Source organism: Mizuhopecten yessoensis, unplaced genomic scaffold, assembly GCF_002113885.1.
Source record: "Mizuhopecten yessoensis strain PY_sf001 unplaced genomic scaffold, ASM211388v2 scaffold1379, whole genome shotgun sequence".
Lineage (NCBI taxonomy): Eukaryota > Metazoa > Mollusca > Bivalvia > Pectinida > Pectinidae > Mizuhopecten > Mizuhopecten yessoensis.
In genome coordinates, this window is record NW_018404017.1 from 2,068,096 (window position 1) to 2,093,313 (window position 25,218).

General features: G+C 38.6%; 2 protein-coding genes across 2 annotated transcripts; one reads left to right on the forward strand and one right to left on the reverse strand.

Moving 5' to 3' along the window:
• Nucleotides 1-1,333: 1,333 nt before the first annotated feature.
• LOC110460987 lies at nucleotides 1,334-24,255 on the reverse strand. The gene is made up of 7 exons (XM_021514248.1): nucleotides 24,071-24,255; nucleotides 7,933-8,091; nucleotides 5,990-6,163; nucleotides 5,410-5,526; nucleotides 5,047-5,152; nucleotides 3,179-3,294; nucleotides 1,334-2,800 (listed from the first exon to the last, which is right to left on the reverse strand). The coding sequence occupies exons 1-7, from the start codon at nucleotides 24,152-24,154 to the stop codon at nucleotides 2,492-2,494; spliced, it is 1,065 nt and encodes a 354-aa protein (XP_021369923.1). The 5' UTR covers nucleotides 24,155-24,255; the 3' UTR covers nucleotides 1,334-2,491.
• On the forward strand, nucleotides 8,778-17,224 carry LOC110460997. Its single transcript, XM_021514259.1, has 4 exons — nucleotides 8,778-8,866; nucleotides 10,145-10,523; nucleotides 10,726-10,847; nucleotides 13,793-17,224. Exons 2-4 carry the CDS (start codon nucleotides 10,148-10,150, stop codon nucleotides 13,877-13,879), a joined length of 585 nt encoding a protein of 194 aa, XP_021369934.1. The 5' UTR covers nucleotides 8,778-8,866; nucleotides 10,145-10,147; the 3' UTR covers nucleotides 13,880-17,224.
• Nucleotides 24,256-25,218: the final 963 nt, after the last annotated feature.

Here is a 25,218-nt window from a genome sequence, read left to right on the forward strand (position 1 = left end):
TACTCAAACTCCATTTCTCACTCTCCATTACTCAACCTCCATTTTCCACTCTCCATTACTCAAACTCCACTTCTCACTCTCCATTACTCAAACTCCATTTTCCACTGTCCATTACTCAAACTCCATTTCTCACTCTCCATTACTCAACCTCCATTTTCCACTCTCCATTACTCAAACTCCATTCCTCACTCTCCATTACTCAAACTCCATTTTCCACCCTCCATTACTAAAACTCCATTTCTCACTCTCCATTACTCAAACTCCCTTTTCCCCTCTCCATTACTCAAACTCCATTTCTCACTCTCAATTACTCAAACTCCAAATTTCTCACTCTCCATTACTCAAACTCCATTTCTGACTCTCCATTACTCAAACTCCATTTCTGACTCTCCATTACTCAAACTCCATTTCTCACTCTCTACTACTCAAACTCCATTTCTCACTCTCTTTTACTCAAACTCCATTTCTCACTCTCCATTACTTAAACTCCATTTTCCACTCTCCATTACTCAAACTTCATTTCTCACTCTCCATAACTCAAACTCCATTTCTCACTCTCCATTACTCAAGCTCCATTTTCCACTCTCCATTACTCAAACTCCATTTCTCACTCTCAATTACTCAAACTCCATTTTCCACTATCCATTACTCAAACTCCATTTCCCACTCTCCATTACTCAAACTCCATTTCTCACTCCCCATTACTCAAACTCCAAATTTCTCACTCTCCATTACTAAAACTCCATTTTCCACTCTCCATTCCTCAAACTCCATTTCTCACTCTCTATTACTCAAACTCCATTTCTCACTCTCCATTACTCAAACTTCATTTTTCACTCTCTATTACTCAAACTCCATTTCTCACTCTCCATTAATCAAACTCCATTTCTCACTCTCCATTACTCAAACTCCATTTCTCACTCTCCATTACTCAAACTCCATTTCTCACTCTCTATTACTCAAACTCCATTTCTCACTCTCAATTACTTACACTTTATTATTCGACAGCTTTGAAACTTTGTTAGTGAATATGTTCTCTTTGATAAAGGTTAATTAAATTTTGATCTACTGAAAAGCTTAAAAGCATTTTCAGTACAATCAAATTCAGAAGATAAAAACATGTTGGCAATTAAGATAGCCCGTTAAAGCAGCCGTAGTAAATTTAATATCCAAGTAAAAACAGAAACAAATATTGCGTTTTCAAATGGCGAAAAGCGAAAAAACATTCAACACAAATAAATCATTGTTAGTATTGAACCGAGCTCATTTTGAGTATGTTGCTTGAAGAAATTTAAGAATTAAATGTGAAAATATGCTTTCTTTCAATTTTTTTTATTTTATTCATCTACCAGATATAATTGTATATTATCTGTATATAATATGTAATACACCTCTCTCGTAACGTACATTTGATAATATCAACTATATTATAAAATATAAAATAAATACCTACAGACATGGTAATTATTTGTACAAAACATAGATAATACTAAACTGTAGTCTGACAGTTCGTTACTTCAATGTCACGTTGATTGTGTCTCATTTTGGCTGTAGGCGTCGTAAAAAATAAATGTCATCATGTCGACATAATGGTGTCGTCATAAGCGATGTAGTCTTCGTGATTGCATTTTGAATTTATTACTTTTTTTACCAGTGAAGTATTGAAAATTATTCATTCTATAAAAGTGATTATCACATTTGCTATTTGACCATCAATACACTGATTAAATACTACCACTGGAAAAATTGCAAGTGGACCATCTGGTCAAAGCCTGGTTAGCTAAACTATACGCAGGCCTCGAGAAAAATCCGTCTGAGACATCTGATATGTTACCTATCATGGGGGAGTTTTTTTCTGGGGGAAACACAACGTTTAATTTCACAGTTGACTTTAATTTTCATGAAAGCAAGCAGACTATGCAAGTCAGCGATTCTAACTATTTGATCGGAGAACACTCGTGTCAAATGAGACGCGGTGTCAGCGTCTCCAAGTCCAAAATTGGGCTAAGCGATTGGCAGAAAGTATAATAGAACCGGGGACATAAGTATACCTTACACAGGTGGTGTTGTTATTTTATCATCAGGATAAGTGAAGACAAAACAACTCTGGATTTCCCCAACTCTCGACCATTGTAGATTCGGCGCTTATCAACAATACAAAGTGATCGGAGTTGATATGACGGGACTTTTTCTAAACTTTCTATGCTGTGCAGTCGTAAAATATATCAAAATATTAGCCACACTCGTGAAATATATTTGGTATAACTGAAGACACTGTTAGATATCCACTATATATATGCTATTGTGTCCTCTTTTAGGTGTCATTGTCAATTTAAGTATGTCCTCAATGCAGGCTATGTCATTGTCAATGTTGTTATCTCAACATTTAAGCGTAGTCATAGTCAATCTTGTTTTGTCCTCACGAAAGCGTCGTCATATATTCGATAAAGTTATGTCAACTTGTAGGCGTCCGTCGTCAGAGTTGACATGGTTACGTCTTTCTGTAGGCTTCGTCATATGCAATGGTGTTGTGATGACACGACAGAGCATACATTGATGTAGCGTACGTGAGAGCCTTTGACGTCCAAATAAGGTTTTCACTGGTAGCATCACCGTAGCCATGACCACGTTCTACAGTTTTACCACCCGTCAGCTGATCCTGGTACCACTCCGCCGAGACCACGCCCTGGACTGCCCGGGTAGAGTTTAGTGGATCATCACAGGGGAATTGTGGCGTGATTGGTGAAGCGGTCCCGTTCTCATACAGACATACGTTAGCAGGGAATGTGTCAAGATGTACCTAGTGAACGAACAGTTGTTAAACGATAACAATTGCTACCAATAGTTCACAAAATTAAAAGCCAACAGGGAACATTGTGATTGTTCACAGAAAATGTTTTGTTTAAACATACACGATGTTTTTAAATGTTAAGCAAACTAATTGTGACCAGGATAAAACTTAAGCTCTTTTATGATGAAAACTTGACATGCATTTTGCATTCTGATTTTAAAAGTTTTCTGTTAGTTTTAAGCTTCTCGTCATGTTAAAATGATTGCTAATTTTCCTTTCCACAGTAGTAATAGTCTATCATCACCAGCCAACGGAATTTATATGTCAAAGTTTCTTTATTATTTCGTTATTGGATAGAATTGTTCTTTTCGTAATTGTAATACTTACTCCACGCCGTTGCCAAGACAACAATTCATTTCCAGGTCTGTATTTTTCACCGAGGATGTAACGGTTTAACCACGTTGCTGCTCGCTCCATCGTGACTATTAAATCGGCTGGTGTATCTATAATATTGATTTTTTTTAAAGAACTTTAAAAAAATTACAAAAACTTAAGTGGCGTGAAAATTCTAAGTCTACTAATTGCCATATTTTTAGACTGTTTCGTATGCGTACAGCACGCTTAGTCATATATTTGATCCTGTGAATCATGTGTCGCGAAAAAGGGAGGCGTCCTGACCGAGTTTCATCCCATGTTAATATAAACATGGTCGTTTTAAACTCTAAAATGCAAAACGAAACTGGTGTTTTATGGATATCAAAAAGGGAAAACCGGGCACGAAACTGCACGGGGATGACAAAGCATTTACCTCTCAACTCCAGAGGTGTTAGCGTGTGTAAATCAAATCACAACTCCAGAGGTGTTAGAATGTGTAAATCAAATCACAACTCCAGAGGTGTTAGCGTTTGTAAATCAAATTACAACTCCAGAGGTGTTAGCGTGTGTAAATCAAATCACAACTCCAGAGGTGTTAGAATAAACAATACTAAACCAAACCAAACGTATACAAAATCAATATGATATTGTACAGTTTATAACGTGAATCAGATTCTAAAATGACAGCTTTCGTTCGTCATTTGACCTGGCTCTGCTTACAAAGTTTCAATTGGTTTGGTTTAGTATTGTTTAAAGTCCTATCAACAGCTATGGTCATTTAAGGACGGTCTCCCCTGTGTGCAAGATGCATGCGTGTAGTATATGTGTGTGTGTTTTGGGAGGCTGCGATACATTCGTTTTTGTCTCATTGTGATAGCGCGGAACTGATGCCGACTTTATAGTGCTACCTCACTGAAACATACTTCCGAAAACACCCAGCAAAACACCCCACCCGGTCACATTATACTGACAACGGGCGAACCAATCGCCCCACTCCTAATTATTGCTGAGCGTTAAGTAGAAACTACCATTTTTATAGACCCCTCAGGTATGTCTCGGGGACAACACCCAAATCCTTCCTCACAGGGGCGAAAGCTCAACTAAAGGTCAAATGTGAGGCATTGTCAAGGGAGACATTAGGAAGAAGAAAGTTGTTTAAAAAGAAGAGAAAAAATAAGATCCCAAATTTAGTCGCATCCTACGATCATGCCATCGGGGCAGCAGGTACAATTCTTACGCCCTACCTACAGGGACAACACAGTTTCAAATCATTAGGTAAGTGTTTATGTCTTTCAACCCCAAATGTCCGAACTGTATGTTTGTTTTAGCATTAGAATGTGTTTTGTAAAGTCACACTGTTCCGGTAGAACAACAACAAGGGATCATACAGGGATACAGAAAGATAGGCCAGCGACACATATAATGATAAGTCTGTGTCCAACGTTGACTACACGGCAATGGTAAAGCTTAAACTAAGATAACATTGACATAAAATAGAGAAATGTTTCCAATAGTAGTAAGATTGTTTCTTCCAAATATCTCATACGTCTATCAAAACAATCAAACAAAGTAGCCTGGGTCCATCTGTTACAGTGTAGCGTATTCATTATTTAACGACGTTTTCGACCTCTACTAATTCCGTAAATGCACAGTATAAAAAACTTGTAATTGTGCATGTAACTTATTTTGACACTGTTTTTACTGTGTTGATAGTTTTAAATCAGGAAATGGTTCCTTTTCTATATACAAGAAAACGAAAATGCGACCTATCGCTGATTAAACCTTATGAACAACTAGGCCTTGTAGTATGCGATGTCAGTTATTGAAGTCACAAACAATGACTGACAACAGCTGAAGACATTTTAAAAACTTTTCCGTACATTCCTCCCACACTAGGTAGCCAGAGCCCTCGTCAAACACTGTCCAGCTCGACAGTATGGTGAGCATAGCCATAGCCGTGCTGAACAGTCTCGTCTCTCTGTTCATCTGTAATGAAGGAGAGTTGACGTTTAAGGGGAGATAACTCGTCCTTACATATCATCAAAGACAAGTAGCAACAAATTAGCCGTATAAAAACAAAGCGCAATAAAGCATAAATAATTATGAATTCTTTTGTTTAGACCGGGAAGCTTATTTAGGTGTTTATCTAGTTTACAGTAAGGCCTTGTAAAACACATTATATAAAGATATAGACATAACAACGAGGCGCTGTCATGTTGTAGAATGACTGAATTCTTACTCACATTGTAATCTTCGAAATACACCTGACCAGGTCCGACTGTGGTCGCAATACTCAAAAGTCTGTCGGTACAGGGTCCCTGTAAGACTTCCTTTAGCTCTAACATAACAGCTACCAGTGCCTGAAGAGGGACACCAGCACATCTACTTTTAGAATTATTTAGATACAGAAAAATGAATAAAGATTCGTACATCCTTGTGAACAGGTACTACACGATCATTACCAATGGAAAATTGAAGCACGGTCAACCATCATTAGTTTGGTTTTACACATTGAATTTCTCACATAGCAAACATTTTCATAAAAAATAAGGCAAAACCGGTAGCGGACCCAAGAAGTATCAGGGTTTCAAAAATCACCCAGCTTGTCTTTTTCCCTATCCAAAACCATGCATTCCCCGATTTATTTTTCTTCATTATTATAAAATAATATATAACATGGGATTTGAAAATGCTCTATTTAGTTTGATCCGTTTTGACAAGTATACGTAAACGTCAGTATATTTACAGAATCGTTGCTAACAATCTATCCGTGTAATAAATCAGACACAGATTCATTTGATATGTGTACCAAATAAAACAAACCTGGTGATACAGTCCGTGTCTCATTATATGACGACGGAGAATCGACAGCGTCCTGGCGACCGACCAATATAACTGGAATTCGGACGGATGATACGTAAGGGCGATGTCAGGGCGGCCAGAGAAATTAGTACGTATTAAAAACGTCAGCATCGAGGTGGTATTTCTGTAGATCTTCTGTAAACACATAACATGTCAAGTTTTAACAGACAGGTTCTCGTTAAGTATCGGTTTTACTTAAAGACAACATTATAACTGTCTTAATGATATTATTTAAAAATGGAATAATCATATGCGAACTGCGTAGTATAGGAGACAATGTTATTGATTGAATGACTTGTAAATTGTAGTGAGTATACATGAAATTGTAAAAGACAAATAACTGAGACACAACATGGCGTTTGAAACGTCTGTGTCGTTAGGACTGGCAAACTAAGGCATTCGATCGGTAACAATAAGTTATCTATGAACTCGGGCTGTTTTGAGACACAAAAGCGACAACAATAAAGCTGCTGCACCCGTTGCAATATTTCTGACCTTTGCATTTCTCTCTACATCTAGCTACCCTTTGTTTCCTAACGCTTGGCAATACCGCACTTTTGGTTTTAATGTTGAACGTTCGACCAGGTGAGGAAGGCAATGGGTTCTGTCCCCGGGCCGGGTTGTACCAAAGTCCATACAAATGGTAGCTGTTATTCATTGCTTAACATTCAGCATTAAGGGTAATGACGACAACTTTTAACAGATTCGGCAACAGTTGTGTACTCTCAAATCTAGGGCTACCGTTACAATAACAGTATGTATTTAGAATCGCTGTTCTGTTATTTGTCTCAGGTACGGGCTGTGTTCGTGAAGATGTGTTCTGTGAGTCATTTGTTTGTTGTCTGATGAACATGTCATCAAAAGAAAACATTCTACGTAAACAACATATCGAGTTATAATTGACATTCTACGTAAACAACATATCGAGTGATTATTGACATTCTACGTAAACAACAGATCGAGTTATAATTGATATTCTACGTAAACAACATATCGAGTTATAATTGACATTCTATGTAAACAACATATCGAGTTATAATTGACATTCTACGTAAACAACATATCGAGTTATAATTGACATTCTACGTAAACAACAGATCGAGTTATAATTGACATTCTACGTAAACAACATATCGAGTTATAATTGACATTCTACGTAAACAACATATCGAGTTATAATTGATATTCTACGTAAACAACATATCGAGTTATAATTGACATTCTACGTAAACAACATATCGAGTTATAATGGACATTCTACGTAAACAACAGATCGAGTTATAATTGACATTCTACGTAAACAACAGATCGAGTTATATATGACATTCTACGTAAACAACATATCGAATAACAGATGACATTCTACGTAAACAAAAAGATCGAGTTACAGGTGATATTCTACGTAAACAACAGATCGAGTTATATATGACATTCTACGTAAACAACATATCGAATAACAGATGACATTCTACGTAAACAAAAAGATCGAGTTACAGGTGATATTCTACGTAAACAACAGATCGAGTTATATATGACATTCTACGTAAACAATAGATCGAGTTACAGATGACATTTTACGAAAACAATTCTGGGTTACAAAACACGCAAAACACAGTAAACGTTTATTTCACCAATCAATAGTCATTCATCCCCGTAGCTGCGGAGGTCACTGTAACGTGTAGTATCCTTACCTGGGTAAATCATTGAGTATGAGGTCTGGTCATCTAAGATTTTTTATCTCAATATTTTTTATTTGCCCATCTCGCTTGTGAATACGAATTATTCATTTTCTCATGTATTCCGAGTATCCCCCTTTTAGATATGTTGTCATCCGCAAAGTGATGCAATACGTTTTCATTTGTTGTCACATAAATTGATGTTCTTAACAGTTAGTATTCATGTACCTCGATGTCTGGATCATCAAGTATGTCGTGACTGACCATCTCTGTCAGAATCATGTTGGTCAGTCCAAATAGAACACTGGCCGAAGTTGTGACGTCAATGGTTTTCATTTGTCTTGTTGCTTGGGAATTCCCATTGCCATGAGTTTCATTTTCAAAATTCTAAAATATAAGTTTAAAAAAATGAAACACATAACATTTATGTTGATGAATGACCTATCATGCTTTGTTCTTATACATTATTTTTACACATGTCACTATTTCAATTTTTTTAAACACAGTAAATATGCAAATTTGTTGAGGTTCTTAAGTGAAATATAGAAAATGTAACACACAGAAAAGACAAAAGGTTTGACTTTCTGGCAATCGCCTATATTATATATGGACATAGGTACTTACTATCGAAAACAAAGAGCAGGGAAGAGAGATCAGAATAGATTAGGATTCACAGGGACAGTGTATCAGGTTTAGTCCCTTCCAGTCCTCCTAAGTGGAAGATTCTGAAGATGGCCCTCATTAGGCGACTCTTACATTTTAATATAACGCGCGCGCGCGCAGTGGGATACGGCAATGAACAAGGGCAACACCTGAACTGAAAAATAATTGGAAAATCAGAAAAGCAACTGATGAGATAATAAACGGAAGTAAAGTCTACAGACCCCATCAGGAAAAATACGTACGTAACCAGATTATATAGAGGTATAAGTCATTTGTAGTAAAGTCTACAGACCCCAACAGGAAAAATACGTACGTAACCAGATTATATAGAGGAATAAGTCATTTGTAGTATCAGTGATTCTCAGATTATATATATATATATTCCAAGCGAGATCTCGCGAGAGTTACCCGTTAGCCTCAGTTCCTGCTTTCGCCGCCGAGCGTGGAGGACGTGTTTAGTCGGTTGTTTCACTAGCTGAACTGAGCCCACAAGATACTGGTAAGTAATATTCTTATTACTGTGTTTGTCGGTTTGCCATTGGTTTGGTACTGTGCTTGGGTGGTATCATTCGTGGTTTTGATTTTGGTTGCATACAATACAGTACAGGCAGCTCGTCGGTGGACAAGACTTGAGTAGGTGAAATGAGCAGGGTGCTATCATTTTTAGCGTTGGAGTACGTATACGCTGGTTAAATGTAATTCGTTTGGGTACGGACGGGCTGTGATGGCCGGGTCATGGGTGACTGGTGGTGTTAGCATGGTGCTATATATATTTTAGCGTTGGAGTACGCTGGTTAAATGTAGTTCGTTTGGGTACGGACGGGCTGTGATGGCCGGGTCATGGGTGACTGGTGGTGTTAGCATCGGTGCTTTTTAGCGTTGGAGTACGCTGGTTAAATGTAGTTCGTTTATGTACGAACGGGCTATTATGGCTAGGGAATTTGTAGAGGCGTTCGGGTACGCTAGGGAGTATTATGGGCGTTCAGGTACGCTAATTTCATTGATTGTTGTGCACGTGGGGCGCATGAGATAGCCGGCGAGTGCATCTGCACGGTCAAGGTGGTTTTCAGTCTCGGTGGCTAGGGTGTGTCGCTTCGTTCCGGGCATACATCACGGTTGTGTGATTTATTTATTAATGTAATGTAGGCAGCGCCAAAAGACCTTTTTTATGGCCATTAGGTGCTATTTAGAGAGGTTTAGACGTGCTGTTTGGGGTCTTGTTTAACCCGACCTCGTTTTCGTTTTGACACTTCCGGTTGGGGAGTACTTCAGTTTGGAGTGAGCAGTCCACGTGGGTGTACATGTGAGGTCTAGAGTTGCTCAGGTGTTATAACTATTTCGGGACATTAGCGAGCCCGCTTGCAGGTATGTTGAGTTGGTACCTTATAGGTTTTGAGTGTGGGGGTGTTTATAAAGGCGTTTGTTTGTTGGGCGTATACATAGTACCATGCCGGCATGAGGGGGAGGGGTTAAAATGTGTTGTTGTGTGCGACCGGTAGCACGTGGGTTTTTTGCTGCAGTGATTTTTACGGCCGGCGGCCTGGGAATATCCTGAATGTTCTCTGGGATTAGCAGATAGGAAAATAAAATAAGATGAAATGGGAAAAATAAAAAATAAATAAAAAATAAAAATAAAAATAATAATTACGGTTTTGCCTTGGGGACAGATTAGCAGTTATTTGCGTGAGGGTTTAGGCTCTCAGGGTTGACTAAATATAATGTTTATATGGGTGTACCAGTCATTATTTTAAAGGTATTACATTTATGTGTGTTTCAGAACATGGTGGTGCTGAAAGCAAAGCACACTTTACATGGGCGTAAGCTCCTCCCGGTCATGCTCAGTTTAAGGGATATCGACATAGAGGTGATGGACATTACGGCGCTAGCAAGGCTTAAGAAGGACCATGGCCTGGAGAAGTATTCCGCAGAGCAGTTGGCGGAAGAGTTTCGCAATCTGACGGGCGAGGAAGCGGGGGATATCCTCGGTATGGCGGGGGAAAAAGACACAAAAGAGGCCTTGAGGGCGCTTGTGCATGTGTCCATCTTGTATGCCAATGAGGTGGGGGCCCCCAAAGCATCCACCCTCAAGAGGCGTAGTACGGAGTCCACCCACCAGGACACACCATCAGGGCAGGATAGACAGGAGGATGGCACAGGTACAATTAGATAAAATATGATTTATAAGTATAAGGGGGAACGGATTGTCAATTATGAAAACTAAGGGGGTTATTAGACAAAGAAGGAATATATACAGGTATAAATAAATATATGCAAAAGAGGAATATATTATGTCGGTATAAGGTTAGGGTTGAATGAATAAAACATGGGTTTGTGACAAATTTGTTTTCGGTTTCACAGACAATCTCGGGGGTGCTAAGGACGCGGTAGATAGCGCGTCGGCCACAGGCGAAGTAGAGGACAGGGTACAGGCGGTAGAGTCAGCATTGAGAGACATTAAGCAGAATGCGGCCAGGAATCAGGTACAGGATGCTCTACGGCACATTGGGATCTTAGCCAGCCGTCCAAAACTTACATCTCCAGCTGTTGTGGTTGCGGCGGTTGAGGCGCTGGTAGACATTGCCACTAAAACAGATCATAAGGATCTTAGTTTCTACTGCAAGGCATTACAAGCAGTTAGAAGGTTTGAGGACAATCCAGACTTATGTAGTTTATGTCAAAGGTTGTTTGGTTCGCAAGATGACAAAAAGATATCGAGTGCAATCGGGGAATGGTCTAAGCACCAGAGGTATGAGAGGGCAACCAACCCAGGTATAGGTCAGGCTCAAGGGGTTAATGGAGGCGGAGTCCAGGGACAGGGGGGGGGGGGGTCCTTGCTTTCCCTTTTCAAGGCCAGTGGCAGCAACCACCGTGGGCAGGAGGGGCACAGGGGTGGGGATATCCGTATAGAGTCCCACGCCCATATATGAACCAGGGAGGTCGTGGGGGGTATCGCAATAGGCCCACTCAGCAAGGTACATGTTTTCACTGCAAACAGAAGGGCCATTATGTGGCGAAGTGCCCAAATATTAATGGGAAAGAAAACAAGTAGACAACAGTTGGATGACGTGGAGTGACACTTTAACCGGGAAAGGTTATATGTTAATTTTTAGTTTGTTAAGGTGAGGCAACCTATTTCTCTAACCAGGGGGATCTAACCCTTAGTGGGGGTATTACCTTCACGTTGGTTGGGGATTGGATTGCTTCTCACTCTGTGGTTCTTTCATTGCAGGATCATAAGCTTATTTTGGATAAGGAAATCAATCCAGGAGGGGTCCCATTGTGGGAATTGAGGATGGGATTTGTCCCTCGCATGATTAGCAAGGTTGACGGTACTGTAAAATGGGTGAACTACAGGGGAGAGGCAATCCAATCCTCAACCAAGGTGATGTCGGCTGAAGAGGTAGCGGCCGGGGGGCTGAGCTATAGTTTAGCCAATCTTCCTATTCGTGACTCTGCATCATTTGTCCCAGGAGGTATACATCGGTGTAGGGAAGAGTGGAGGAAAATTGGGGTATCTGATGAGGTAGGGAACTGGCTTAGGGGGGGGGGGGGGGGGGGGGGTGGAGGTAGAACAGTATTTTAAACACTTCCAGGGTAATTTCAGAGGACGCGCATACGACTCTGACCTCCCATCCCCGATGTGTTTTCCAAATTCTAGTAGGTGTGAAGAGTTTCAGGATTTCATACTGGACACTTTGATTGGTAGAGTTAAAGATGGATCCCTTAGGGTCTGGGGGAAGGTAGGGAAGTGTAATCCTCCTCATCTAGTGTTGCCCCTGACTGTAGAGCCATCAAAGCCCAGGCTGTGCCATGATGAAAGGTTCCTTAACTTGTGAATCAAGGACCTACCCTTTAAGTTGGACACCTTGAGAGAGCTCCCTCGTATCATAGGGGCTGACAACTTCATGACTCAGATTGACGATAAGTCAGGTTACGACCATGTTTTGCTGAAGGAGTCTAGCCAGACTTTTTTCGGCGCCCAGTTTGGGGGGTGGTACCTGGTCTACACCACTTTACCCTTTGGGTTTAAGAGCAGTGCGTATATATACCAGACGGTTGGGATGACAGCGACAAGCTACTGTAGGTCTTTAGGTGTACCTGTTTTGCAGTATATAGATGACAGACTCATGGGGGAGCTTCAGGATAAGTCACAGGACTCGGGGATAGGGAGGGCACATCAGGCGGTATATATTGTGTGTCAGGTACTTACAAGATTGGGTTATACTCTTGGGAGGAATAAATGTACATTCATTCCAACACAGCTTCTGCAGTTTCTGGGTATGCTTTCTGATTCAGTTAGGCAGGCATTCATTCTTCCTGACAGGAAGATTAGAAGCTTTGCAGCATTAAGGGAATGTATCCTTAGTGCAACCTGCATAGATGTAAAGAGCCTGCAAAGGTTTGCGGGCAAGTGTATTTCATTTGTCCTGGCGGTACCGGCTGCAAAGCTTTATACGATAGAGGTAAATAGATGCATCGCTAAGGGTCTGAAAAACAGTCGGTCGGTTCCAGTGGACAAATACCTCAGGGAAGAGCTGGAGCATTGGAGGTTTTTGGATAGCTGGGAGGGGTGTATGCCCTGGAGGGAGGAACGCCATTTGCAGGTGGCTCTTGCATCAGATGCATTGGTGGATCTTCCGGAGGGAAAGCTTAGTATGGGAGACTTCTGGGAAAATGGGGACAGTAGGCCAATTCATGCTAAGGAGGCTGATGCCTTGGTCAGAACTCTTAGGTCTGTGATTGGGATTCTCAGTGGCCACAGGGTAGACGCGTTTGTTGACAATCAGGCTGTCATTAGTGTGTGGAATAGACAGGGGAGGAGGGATCCAACACTCAATAGGGTTGTCAAAGAGCTGTACGAATTGACATCTCAAAACAATATTGACCTCAGGTTGACGTACATCCCCTCAGGGGATAACCCTGCGGATGATCCATCACGCTCGCTCTCTTTAGCAGACAGTACTCTGACGAGGGAGTCCTGGGAAAAGGTTCAGGGAAGGTTTGGGCCACACTCGACGGATTTGATGGCCCTCGACTCCAATACAATGACATCTTCTAATGGGGAGAAGTTAAGACATTTTACCCCCTTCCCTAGCCCGTTGTCAGCAGGGGTTAACGTGTTTGCACAGACGGTAAATTTAGAGGAAAACCCCTACGTAATTCCCCCACTACAAATGATTATGCCCTTATTGGCTTTCTTTGGAAACCAGGCAGTAGGAGGGTGTACCATGGTGCTACCGGTTTTAAACCCAAAACCAGTTTGGTGGCCGGTTCTCAAAGCTCATGCAGTAGGAGCCCTACAGTTGGGGGATACTGGGGAAAAGGGGGTATTGTTGGTCCCCACTAAGAAGGGCTATGTAGAGGACAAGAAGGGTCTGAGGTGGCCTCTCAACGCTTTTAGGGTAAACTTTTGATTATATTCCAGATAGAGGAAGCAATTTGGGGAGAGACGTTACAAATTGAGGGAAGGCTGAAGTATTTGGAGGGCCTGGTAAAAGACACAAAGTACTAGAAGCAGAAGAAAGCTCTAGAAATAGAACTCTTGATGTTTTTACGAATGTACGGTAGGGCAGACTTAATTTCTGCTACCCCAAAGGACATACGCAGATTTTTGATTCGTAAGGATAAGTTTGGGAAGACGGTCGTGCACGAGGTGGAATGTCCTTGGCACGTCGGAAGCAGGATGTTCATGTCCTAAACGTTTGGCTGTGGGCACCATCCGTACCTTGTTGGGAAAATTGTCAGCCATTTTTGCGAGGCAGGGTAGGAATGGCCCTTGGTTACAGGGAAGGGGGGAGGGGAATCCAATAAATAGTGATGAGGTGAGGCTATACGTCAAGGCTGTGCAAGGGGAGCAGGCGCTGTCACATGTAGAGGTTAAGCAGGCAGTACCAATGTTTATCGGGAAGCTAGGGGAGATCTCCAAACACATTTTGCGGCGTCTGGAAAACAAGGGGGGTAAAGCGGGGGATAGGTATATTTTGTTGAGAGACAGAGCCTTTTTTCTCTTGCAATTTTTTGCAGGAGATCGCGCAGGGGATTTAGGTCAAGTGGTTGCACAGGAGATTAAAAGGCTAAGGGACAACAAAGGTTTTCTGTTTAGGCATAGGGTGGGTAAGACTCTTACAGAGGGAAAGTCTAACACGTTTGGGATCGTCAGGAGGGAGGAAGCTCATATTTGTCCGGTAAAGGCCCTTGAGCAGTATGTGGCACAGTCAGGGTATATGGGGGTAGACCTTTCAGTGGGTTACCTGTTCCGACCAGTGGACGGTGCTAGGAGGGCGGTATTACATGAGCCCCTATCATATAACATCCATCGTGTACCTCCTGGACCAAGTCAGCCCTGGAGAGCACATTCTGTTCCCCAACGATCCAACCCTACGAATGGTAATTCCCAGATGTATGGGAGATAGGACAGACAGGAGAGTGGTATCTCAGTGTGTTCCTGGAATGTGTGCAGGGGTCTAATAGGTAAACTTGAGGATCCGGAATTCCGGAATTTGTTAGTATCGTATGATATTGTATGCGTATCGGAATGTTGGATAAAAGAATTTGATGTTTTACAGCTTTCGGGTTACAGTCATTTTGCATTCCCAAGATCAGTATGTAGAGGAGGTGGTATAGTAATTTTTTACAAACCAGAACTGGCCGATCAAATTGAAGTGGTTGAAAATATCTACGACAGTATTGTCTGGCTTAAGATTAATAATACAGGTACCTGTAACTCCGGAGAACACACATTTATTGCATTTTGTTATATCCCTCCTGAGGGAAGTGTTTTTTATGATCACTGTAATGAAGATTTATTCCAAATTTTAGAAGATTCCGTTGGTAGATATAAAAGCATGGGTGATGTATATGTTATCGGTGATATGAATGCACGCACTGGAAGCAGGCATGATTATATAGAATTAGATACATTACATGATAGTTTAGTACATAATTTAGAAAATGTGATTAATTATAATGTTGAAACTGTCAGCACTGAGCGTAAGAATATGGATAAGGGGGTAAACACTTTTGGCCGTAAGCTTATTGACTTGTGCAAGTCATCAGGTCTGCGTATAGTTAATGGGCGGCACCCAGATGACGATACTGGTACATATACATTTTTTAATAATAATGGTAAAAGTACGATTGATTACTTGTTGGTTGTAAATGCGACAATAGACAATATACTTAAGTTTGATTCTGGTAAATTTAACATGTTTTCTGATCACTGTCCAGTTGCGTTTCATATATGTATTGGCAAATTTTTAGATACTCAAATTGTAAATGAGTTGGCTGATTACAATGCCATGTACAGTAGAGGAACCTGTACGTCTGTGAAATGGAAAGGCGAGAATACTATGCTAATTTTAGATAAATTAAGTGAGAACTGTGAGTTAATTGATGAACAATTGAATGTTGATTTAAATAACCAAGATGCAGTTGATGAATGTGTGAATAATATAAGTAGAATATTAAATGATTGTACATTACCTTTTTGTGAGTGTAGAGATACCCCTCTGAGAAACTCCCGCGATCACCGCACTAAAACTGTTGTTATTGAAGATAAACCGTGGATAACTCCTCGGTGCAAAGATCTATATACTGAATACAGAAATTCGTTGATTAATTTTAACCGGGATAAATCAAATCAAAATTACAATATATTAATAACCGCCAAACGTAATTACAAAAGGTTGGTGTTTAAACTTAAAAGAGATTATAAACGATATGAAGGCGACATGCTGGTCCTTTTGAAAAGAAATGATCCAAGAAAATTTTACAGTATCTTTAATAATCGGAAGTCGAACAGAGCTATGAATACACTCACAATAGATGACTTCTATAGACACTTTAAATATCTGGCGCAAAAGGAGAATGATGGCGCTGACCAACATGTTCCTAATGTTAATATAGAGTCAGTTTATGAAGATCTTGATTCTAATATCACAACAAAAGAAATTGTTAAAGCCATTGAAAACCTGAAATCAAACAAAAGTTGTAGTGAAGACTTAATCATAAACGAAATTTTTATTCAAGGAAAGCATATTCTGGTGCCATATTTGGAACGGTTGTTTAATGCTATTTTTAGATCTGGGTTTTTCCCTGAATCTTGGTCACAAGCATGTATTGTTCCTGTTTTTAAGAAAGGCTGTATTAACGACACTAATAATTATCGTGGTATATCACTTGTAAGCTGTTTTGGTAAATTATTTACATCAATCTTGAATAATAGAATTATGACATGGGAAAAAGAAAATTGTATAATAACAGATGCTCAGTTTGGTTTTAGAAAAGGCAGTTCAACCATTGACGCCATATTTGTTTTACAAACATTAATTAACAAGAAATTGCGTAAAAAAGAGAGACTTTACTGTTGCTTTATAGATTTAAAAAAAGCATTTGATTTTGTTAATAGAGGAAAACTGTGGAGTAAATTAATACACCAAGGTATTCGTGGAAAATTTTTAAAAATATTATTATCTTTGTATGATAATGTCAAATCCTGTGTAAAATTTGAGGGTCAATTAAGTCATTGTTTCCCTAATTATACCGGTCTCTTACAAGGGGAAATATTGTCACCTGTGTTGTTTTCTTTGTATGTGAATGATTTTGAAATTAATTTTATTAATGATAATTGTCCAAGTATTGATTTACAGATGCTTAACCTTTTCCTGCTAATGTATGCTGATGATATGGTTTTTTTCGCTGATAGTCCAGCTGCATTGCAAAACATGTTAGATTCTTTACACAGTTACTCTAGAAAATGGGATCTGGAAGTCAACATTGGTAAAACAAAAGTCATGGTTTTTAGAAACGGGGGAAACATAAGAAATAATGAAGTGTGGAAATATAATAATGAGAACATAGAAATTGTTGACTGTTTCAAATATTTGGGAATGTTTTTTAATTATAATGGTAAATTTTATAAAACCCAAAAGCATTTAGCGGACCAAGGAAGAAAGGCTTTATTTTCATTATCATCCTCTTTAAAGAACCATTGTTTGAATTTGGAAACCCAATGCTCTGTCTTTGATATTTATGTCAGCAGCATCTTAAGCTATGGTGCAGAAATATGGGGGTTTCACAAAGCTCCTGATATAGAGAGAGTTCATTTGAATTTCTGCAAAAAAGTCCTTAGAGTATGTAAATCTACATTCAATGATTTAGTTTATTGTGAATTGGGTAGACTACCATTAATTGTTACAAGAAAGCTAAAAGTATTCAAATATTGGTTGAAGTTGACGAAATCTGATAATTTGATATTAAAAACTTGTTATGATGAATGTGTCAACGTGAATGATCCGTGGATTTGTAACATTAAGAATGAATTAACTGCCCTAGGTCTTTGTTATATTTTTGAATCGAATCTACCATTGGTAAACACTTTTGAAATTATTCAACACAGATTGAAAGATGTTACTAAGCAAAATATGTTGGCAAAGATAGCAGCTTCATCAAAAGGTAGACTATATCAATATCTTATAGACAGTCATAGTATTCAGTTTTATCACCGTAAACATATTGAAACAAAATACAAATATATGTTAACTAAATTTAGAACGTCGTCTCATCAACTGAATATCGAAAAGGGTAGACACAATAATATCATTCGCAGAAATAAAAAAAACTGTAGCAAATGTGATTTGGGAGACGTCGAGGACGAATTTCATTTCATTTTTGTGTGTCCTTTTTATAATGATTTGAGGTTAAAGTATATAAAGAAGTATTATTATAAGAGTCCCTCTGTTTACAAACTTGTCCAACTTTTATCTGTAAATAATGTCAAAGAGTTGTCAAATCTAGGTAAATATTTATATCTAGCCACTAAGCGGCGAAATTGATTAATTAGCTACACGTATTTATAATTTTTGTGCTTTTGTATTATGTTCTTTGTTTAGTTTGCACTTGTATGCTTATAGTCACTCTCCTATAACATATATACATGTACAATATATCATGATTACTTTGTACCTATAAGTCTTAAGACTTTTGGTGAATAAAGAACTTGAACTTGAACTTGATCACATTCGGTCGCATATGAAAGACTGAAGCACTATCTTGGGGTGCTGGGTTTGGACAAGGGAGAGACTCCTCACAGCCTTAGAAGGAGGTGTGCAGTATCACTAAGCTTGACGGGGTCTGCTTCAAAGGCAGAAGTCATGGGCCATGTAGGTTGGTTTACCGGTAACAGTGTTGACAGATATAGCGAGGTACCAAATATCATGGATACAAGCACTATGTCATCGTTGTTTTCGGGGGTAACAGATGCGGAAAATCTGTACAACTCTGTGGGAACCTCTGGAAATCTCCCGAATGCCTTTTAGAACCGAGGTATGCCACAGGTTACGGATATGTGTAATTTAAACCAGGGATACGGGACCATGCATGGGTGTGAGAATGTGTACAGCAATGGAATGTTAGGATAGACATAGTGATGGGTTTGTAAATGGAGTTTTGGTGTGAAATGTGATGGGGGAGAGTCATAATTCATGCCGGGGATGGTTTTCACATGTATTGGTGCTATAATTAGGAGGAAATAAAATCATGGTCTTCACAATTATATTGTTGGATTTTTTCTTTCATTGAGTGTATATAAGTATTGGGTGTGTATTTTGAGTTTTTTTTTTGGGGGGGGGGGGTTCGGAGGGGTTTTCCTATAATGGTCGTGAGGACCAATTGATTAATGGTAGGAGAATCTACTGATTTCCACCCAATACTTATATATGGCAAATGTTCCCGAGAGAGATACTGATTGGAATATATTAAGGTCACCAACAACTTACTTTTAATGCTTAGAAAACAATTTTTCAATAACAACAGAAACGGAAATCTCATGGTGGTGGTGGTGGTGGTGGTGGTGGTGGTGGGGGCGGAATCAGGAAATGTTGGCGACCCTAAATTGTATCCAGCGTGGATTGAAACCACTCATGTAGGAAACCTTGGGTAAACAATATATACCATATAACATTTTAATATATTCTATTTTAAACAATAGGAAAATTAGGAAACAATCTACTTTTGTCTGCTTTGTCGATATAAAAAAGGCATTTGATTGTGTTAGACTTGATTTTTTATGGATTAAAATGCAACATTTTGGTATCCAATGCAACTACTTACGAGCCATAAAATCCTTGTACCATGATATCCAATGTAGGGAAAAGATTAACTGTAAACTTACAGAGGACTTTGAAGTAAAACAAGGTTTGAAACAGCGATGTAAAGTCTCCCGATATTTTTTTCATTATATAAGAATAATCTGGCCTGTGATAGTAAATTGGTAGGTAAAGGTGTCAAGGTCGATGATGCCCAGGCATCCATACTTCTGTATGCGGATGATATAGCACGTATCGCGCCAGATGAGGAGTCGATGCAACATATGTTAGACAAGCTTGATAGTTGGTGTAAAGAGAGGAATTTAGGCATAAATCAAGAAAAAACAAATGTTGTACATTTTTTGCAATCCATCTGGACCTCTAACGAGTTTTAATTTTACATGTGATGCTATACCTATAGAAATAATCCAGAATTACAAATACCTTGTTTTATGGTTTCATGTACACCTAAATTTACATTTTACTGTACAAGAATTGTGTAAATCTGCAAGTAGAGCATTGTATGCTCTTTCTTCCAAGTATGAACATGCTGGAGAAATGTGTTATGCGGTTTACTGTAAGCTGTATGTATCCCTAGTAGAGCCAGTGCTATTTTATGGTACTGGAATCTGGGGTCTGAATAAATATAGAGAAGTTGCTATGGTTCAAAATAAAGCATGCAGGTATTTTCTGGGTGCTGCTAGAAATGCAAGTAATGTAGCCCTTTGAGGAGATATGGGTTGGAATTCATGTGAAGTTAACCAATTAACTGAAGTTTCTAGATCATATTTACGCATAAACATAAATGGTCATGTTCTATTAGAAAATCCTGGGACTGGGTTGTTAGTCTGATAGCGGAGACAAATTTAATTGAACTTTTAACCGCAAATACATCAACGTACACATATATGAATGATATTAAGAATGTCCTGAGTTTGGAAATTGATGATAAGTGGCAGTTGTTTTTGTGGGATGACACAAACAATGTAAATGGTAATAAACTGCGTACATATAGAACTATCTGTTCATTTAACTTTAGATGTGGTTCTTTGCCCCTTGAAATTGAAAAAGGTAGGCATACCCGACCTGTGATTCCTGTCAATAATAGGTTATGTAAATTATGCAACAATGATGATTTTTTAATGGAATGTTTATTTTATGATGATCTTAGATCTGTAATATTAACGAAAGCAAACAACGTATATGACTTTTTCAATGCTACGAACAAATTTGAACAGTTCAGATATGTGATGTGTGAACCAGTTCTCCAAAAAACACTAGCTACCCAATTTTCTCGTATGTGGAGGAGAAGAACTTTGTTTCTCCCTTATTAAATTATGTATTATAATTAGATGTGAAGGTATAAGGTGGGGGATATATAATTTGACGGTAGGGATAGGCCCAACCACTCTTGTATATCTTTACCCTGTTGGTATACATGGTATTATATATATGCATAGTATACCCCTGCTACTACAAACCCTGGACCGTTTTTCTTTACCAAAAGTGCGTTGCGTTTCCGTTGTGTTTGCGTTCCGTTTCCATTCCGTTAGCGTTGCGTTTGCGTTCCGTTTGCGTTGCGTTTGCGTTCCGTTTCCGTACCGTTTCCGTTCCGTTTGTTTTGCGTTTGCGTTCCGTTTGCGTTGACCGTTTGTTGTGCGTTTTAACTTAAGCATTGAATGTGCATTGAACATGCGTTTTGCTGGTTATGTAAGAAAACGATCGATGGCTATGTGCATAGTTATATGTATAATAGCGAGCGCAGCGAGCGCTTTTTCAAAATAAACTATTGCAAAACATTATAACGATGTGTATATGACCCCTAGGTAAAAAAAAACACCACACTTTAGAGTGTCAAATTGCCTATCGTCTTTTAAGTTGTTCTTTCTGATGAACTCATTAGGTATCAGAATAATTAAGGAAGTTTAATTGCTGGCTGAAAATGGGCAATTCTAGCACGGACTTAGATAGCAATCTAATTCCGTGGTCTGACCTATGAGTCGAAAGGTGTGAAGGGGACGTAACTCACGAGATCTGAAAAAATAAGCTAAATGATTCGTCATTTCACCAAGGAATTAGACTAGACCTAGGTCCATGACTTTGACTAATTTTTAAATGTTTCACTTTTCGAAACGTGTGAAATAATCAGTTCTTAAATATGAAAATGAAAAAATGATTAACTGATTACATGTAACGTTAATCCATTCAGATACGTGATCACTCACAAACTCTTCTTACAGATCATTGATTCATGTATATCTGGTCACACACTCTTATTATACTATAAACCACTGAGATACCTGGTCACAATCACTGGTGATAGTTCACTGAGTTACATGTACCTAGTCACGAACAGTAACAGACGCACAACTGAGATACCTGATCACAAAAAAATATAGTTCACTGAGATACCTTTTACAAAAACTTACTATAAACCACCGATATCCCTGGTTACAAACTCTCACTATTGACCACTGAGATACCTGTTTACAAACACTTATCATAGATCATTGAGATACCTGGTCACAAACTCTCACTATAGACCACTGAAATACCTAGTTACAAACTCTCACTATAGACCACTGAGATACCTGTTTACAAACACTTATCATAGATCATTGAGATACCTGGTCACAAACACCTACATTAGACTATTGACGCAACACTTCCTCAGAGATCAAGTCCAGTCAAGATAAATACTTTAAAAAACATATATCACGTTTGTGAGGCGTTTACATAATTGATTTGTCAGTTTGTAAACAAATTCATGACGAGCACTGCTTTAATATGTTATTTGCATTCATAGCCTTACGCATCGAGATACATACAGATGTTAAAGTTAAGTGTATAATTTACAAAATTATATAAAATGTAGTATGGCAGGTTTTGACTGCATTTTATTGGAGGTAATATAAAAGCCTTGCAGCTGGGAACACGTCAGATTTGTTTTCAGAAGCTGAACTCATTCATATTGTCTTGAACAAATCTGAATAATTTCATGACTGACTCACCCTTAAAAGCTTTTAACTTTTTTATGTAATGGTTTTGTGCATCCAATAAAGTAGGTTATAGTCATGTGAATAACATATCTTCTGATGCCGATTACATTTTAGATTAGGTTTAGAGATTATTCACGATCTGTAGATTTCTTTACACACGTGTACCACGCCACCAGTCGTAAAAGTTCAATTTATCATAACTCTGTCAATTTTCAAATATCTAGCTGAAGTTTGGTACATAGGTGTATCATAGTCATATGGATAACACACAGGGGCTCGGTTTCAGGATACTAGTACTTTCTGTTAGTAATAAACCTATACACACCAGTAAATAGCAACAATACTTTTTATCCGGTGTTTACACATTCTAAAACCTATATCCTCAATTTTTATAAGGTTTACCATTTTGATAACTAAATACTGGTACATGAGATATCTAAAATTGAAACATATTGTATGAAGGTTATTATAATTATGGGAATTTAAGGGGGTTTCCCCTGTCAACTACAAGTAAATGTAGAGATTCAACTGGGGAGAATTAACTGTGATATAGTGTTGCCCATGTCCGTCCCGTCCCGATTCAATGTAAACAATTAGCAACTTCATTCTTTCATGGATTTTGGTCAAACTTTATGCAAAGGTCAAGTATAAGTATACTTCGGACATTATTGTGTTGCAGGGTTCCAAGGTCAAGGCCAAGGTCACTGTTGCTACATATAGACAATCATCAACTGATTCATTTAAACACTTCGCAACTTCATTCAATACGTTATGGAGATGGTAATTACATACAGAAAAAAACATGAATATTCAAATCAACTTATCACCTTGATGTGTAGTACCTTGTGTGTGTGCATGTTTCAGGTTATCAAGATCAAAGTGGGCATTTATGTCTTACAGACATTTTCTAGTTTGAAGGAAAGTTCAATGGTCAAATGCAAGCCAAATTTATGAATTACACGTGGATCTAATCTGCAAGGGGTTTGAGCCCAACAGAGGTAAAATTGACTAAATTTTCAACGGTACTCTTCATAGATGGAAAGGTCCTGTAGGCCTGTTCCAAATTTATGAATATCTTGCTACCTCTGGATCATTCATTCCTCCTTAAGAAAGGGTTAGTGTTTAGGCGAAAACAAAACAAACGTTTTTCATGCAACATTCCAGAGAAAAATAGGGCTGGTCAGTAAGCAGGCAATTTTTTTTATCTTTTATTTTTTATTTCATTGGTCAATATTTACTTACAGGGTAATAACAAATGAAAGAATTTAAATAAATTTCTATGCATTTCAATTGTTATTATTCTGTCAAGAAAGTGGCCAGGATCCCATAACCATAACAGGAAGAAAGTGTATGTGATCTTTGCCGGACTATTATGTAACCCTCTTAGCCCCAAAGGCTGGGTAAGAACAACTTTAACGACTTTTCAAGGTCTCTTGTATTTATTCTCTCCAAAGAAACCTATTAACAAAAAGATACGAAACTAAGACTCAGTTACAATATACATATACAGTTACTTTCACTTTACGAATACGATGGACATGACTACATATATATTATCACAGGTATTGTTATATCATTACATGAATAAACACTATGAGTAAAATATATTATGAGACTTACCAGGGACCTGGGAAGGATATACACTGTCCGTCCTGCTCGGCAGCATAGTGTGAAGTGAATCAGGGTGGTGACGTGCGCGTACATATAGGACACACGGGGTGGCGTGAGTATGTAAATACTCGTGCAGATCACTCTCTCACAACACTCCACGTTCAGGTTATGACACGAGTACGGGACAGACAACACGTGGACACTGTGTGACTTAGTGCAATGAATACACCCTGTTACAATTACAATGATCTTCATGGATACAAAGTAGGTTATTAAACTGTCCCTAAGGTCCACAGGAAAATTTAAGGAAGGTCATGATCAGGTTATCCAAAGCATATGTAATCTTGTTTTTGGCCTTACCGTAGTTTATATTGGGAAATAACACTTTTTGGTATATTTGTTTACTCTCAGTGGGAACATAGTTGGTTGGAATGACTATCATGTGACTGAATTATTATGGTATGAAAATTAAGAACCTGGCCCTTCCCTAGGACCTATACGGAGGGGCCAAAGAGGGAAAATTTACTGAAATTTGAACAATCTTCTACTTCAGATCCAGATATGCTAGAATCAAACACTCTTCATGGATGGAAAGGTCATAAGTCGCTATGTCTGAAATTGTTATTTCATTACCCCCGTGTCAATATATTCCTCCACTATATCCTTTTTTCCGGAAAATTGTCAGCGATATATACCGTAAGTCAGACAATTATGTACCCACCATAAATGATATCAATAATATATGTTGGTCACTCCTAATATGAATTTCTCTCAAGGAATTCGAAAGCCTTTTTTTAGGATTATATGAACTTTATTTTTGTTTTTGTTTGATTTTTACATCACTACAACAAATAACATCATTGCATTACAACTCAGGTCCATGTGGTATGCTTTAAGCTCAAAATATGGTCACGGTATAATGCTTTCTAACACTAAAATGTAAATGATTAAACTGTTTTATCATTTGGTTATATTCATAAGGAATGGATACTGCAGTCATTGATTCTCCAATATTGGAATATTGAGAAATTGAATGTTGGTACCATAATTACTTAATACTGATTGAGAATCATCTTTGGGCTAATTGTATTGCCATTGCATGTCACCTACAGACCAGGTAAAGCTTGTATTGTAAATGAGGGATGCTGTAACATCAT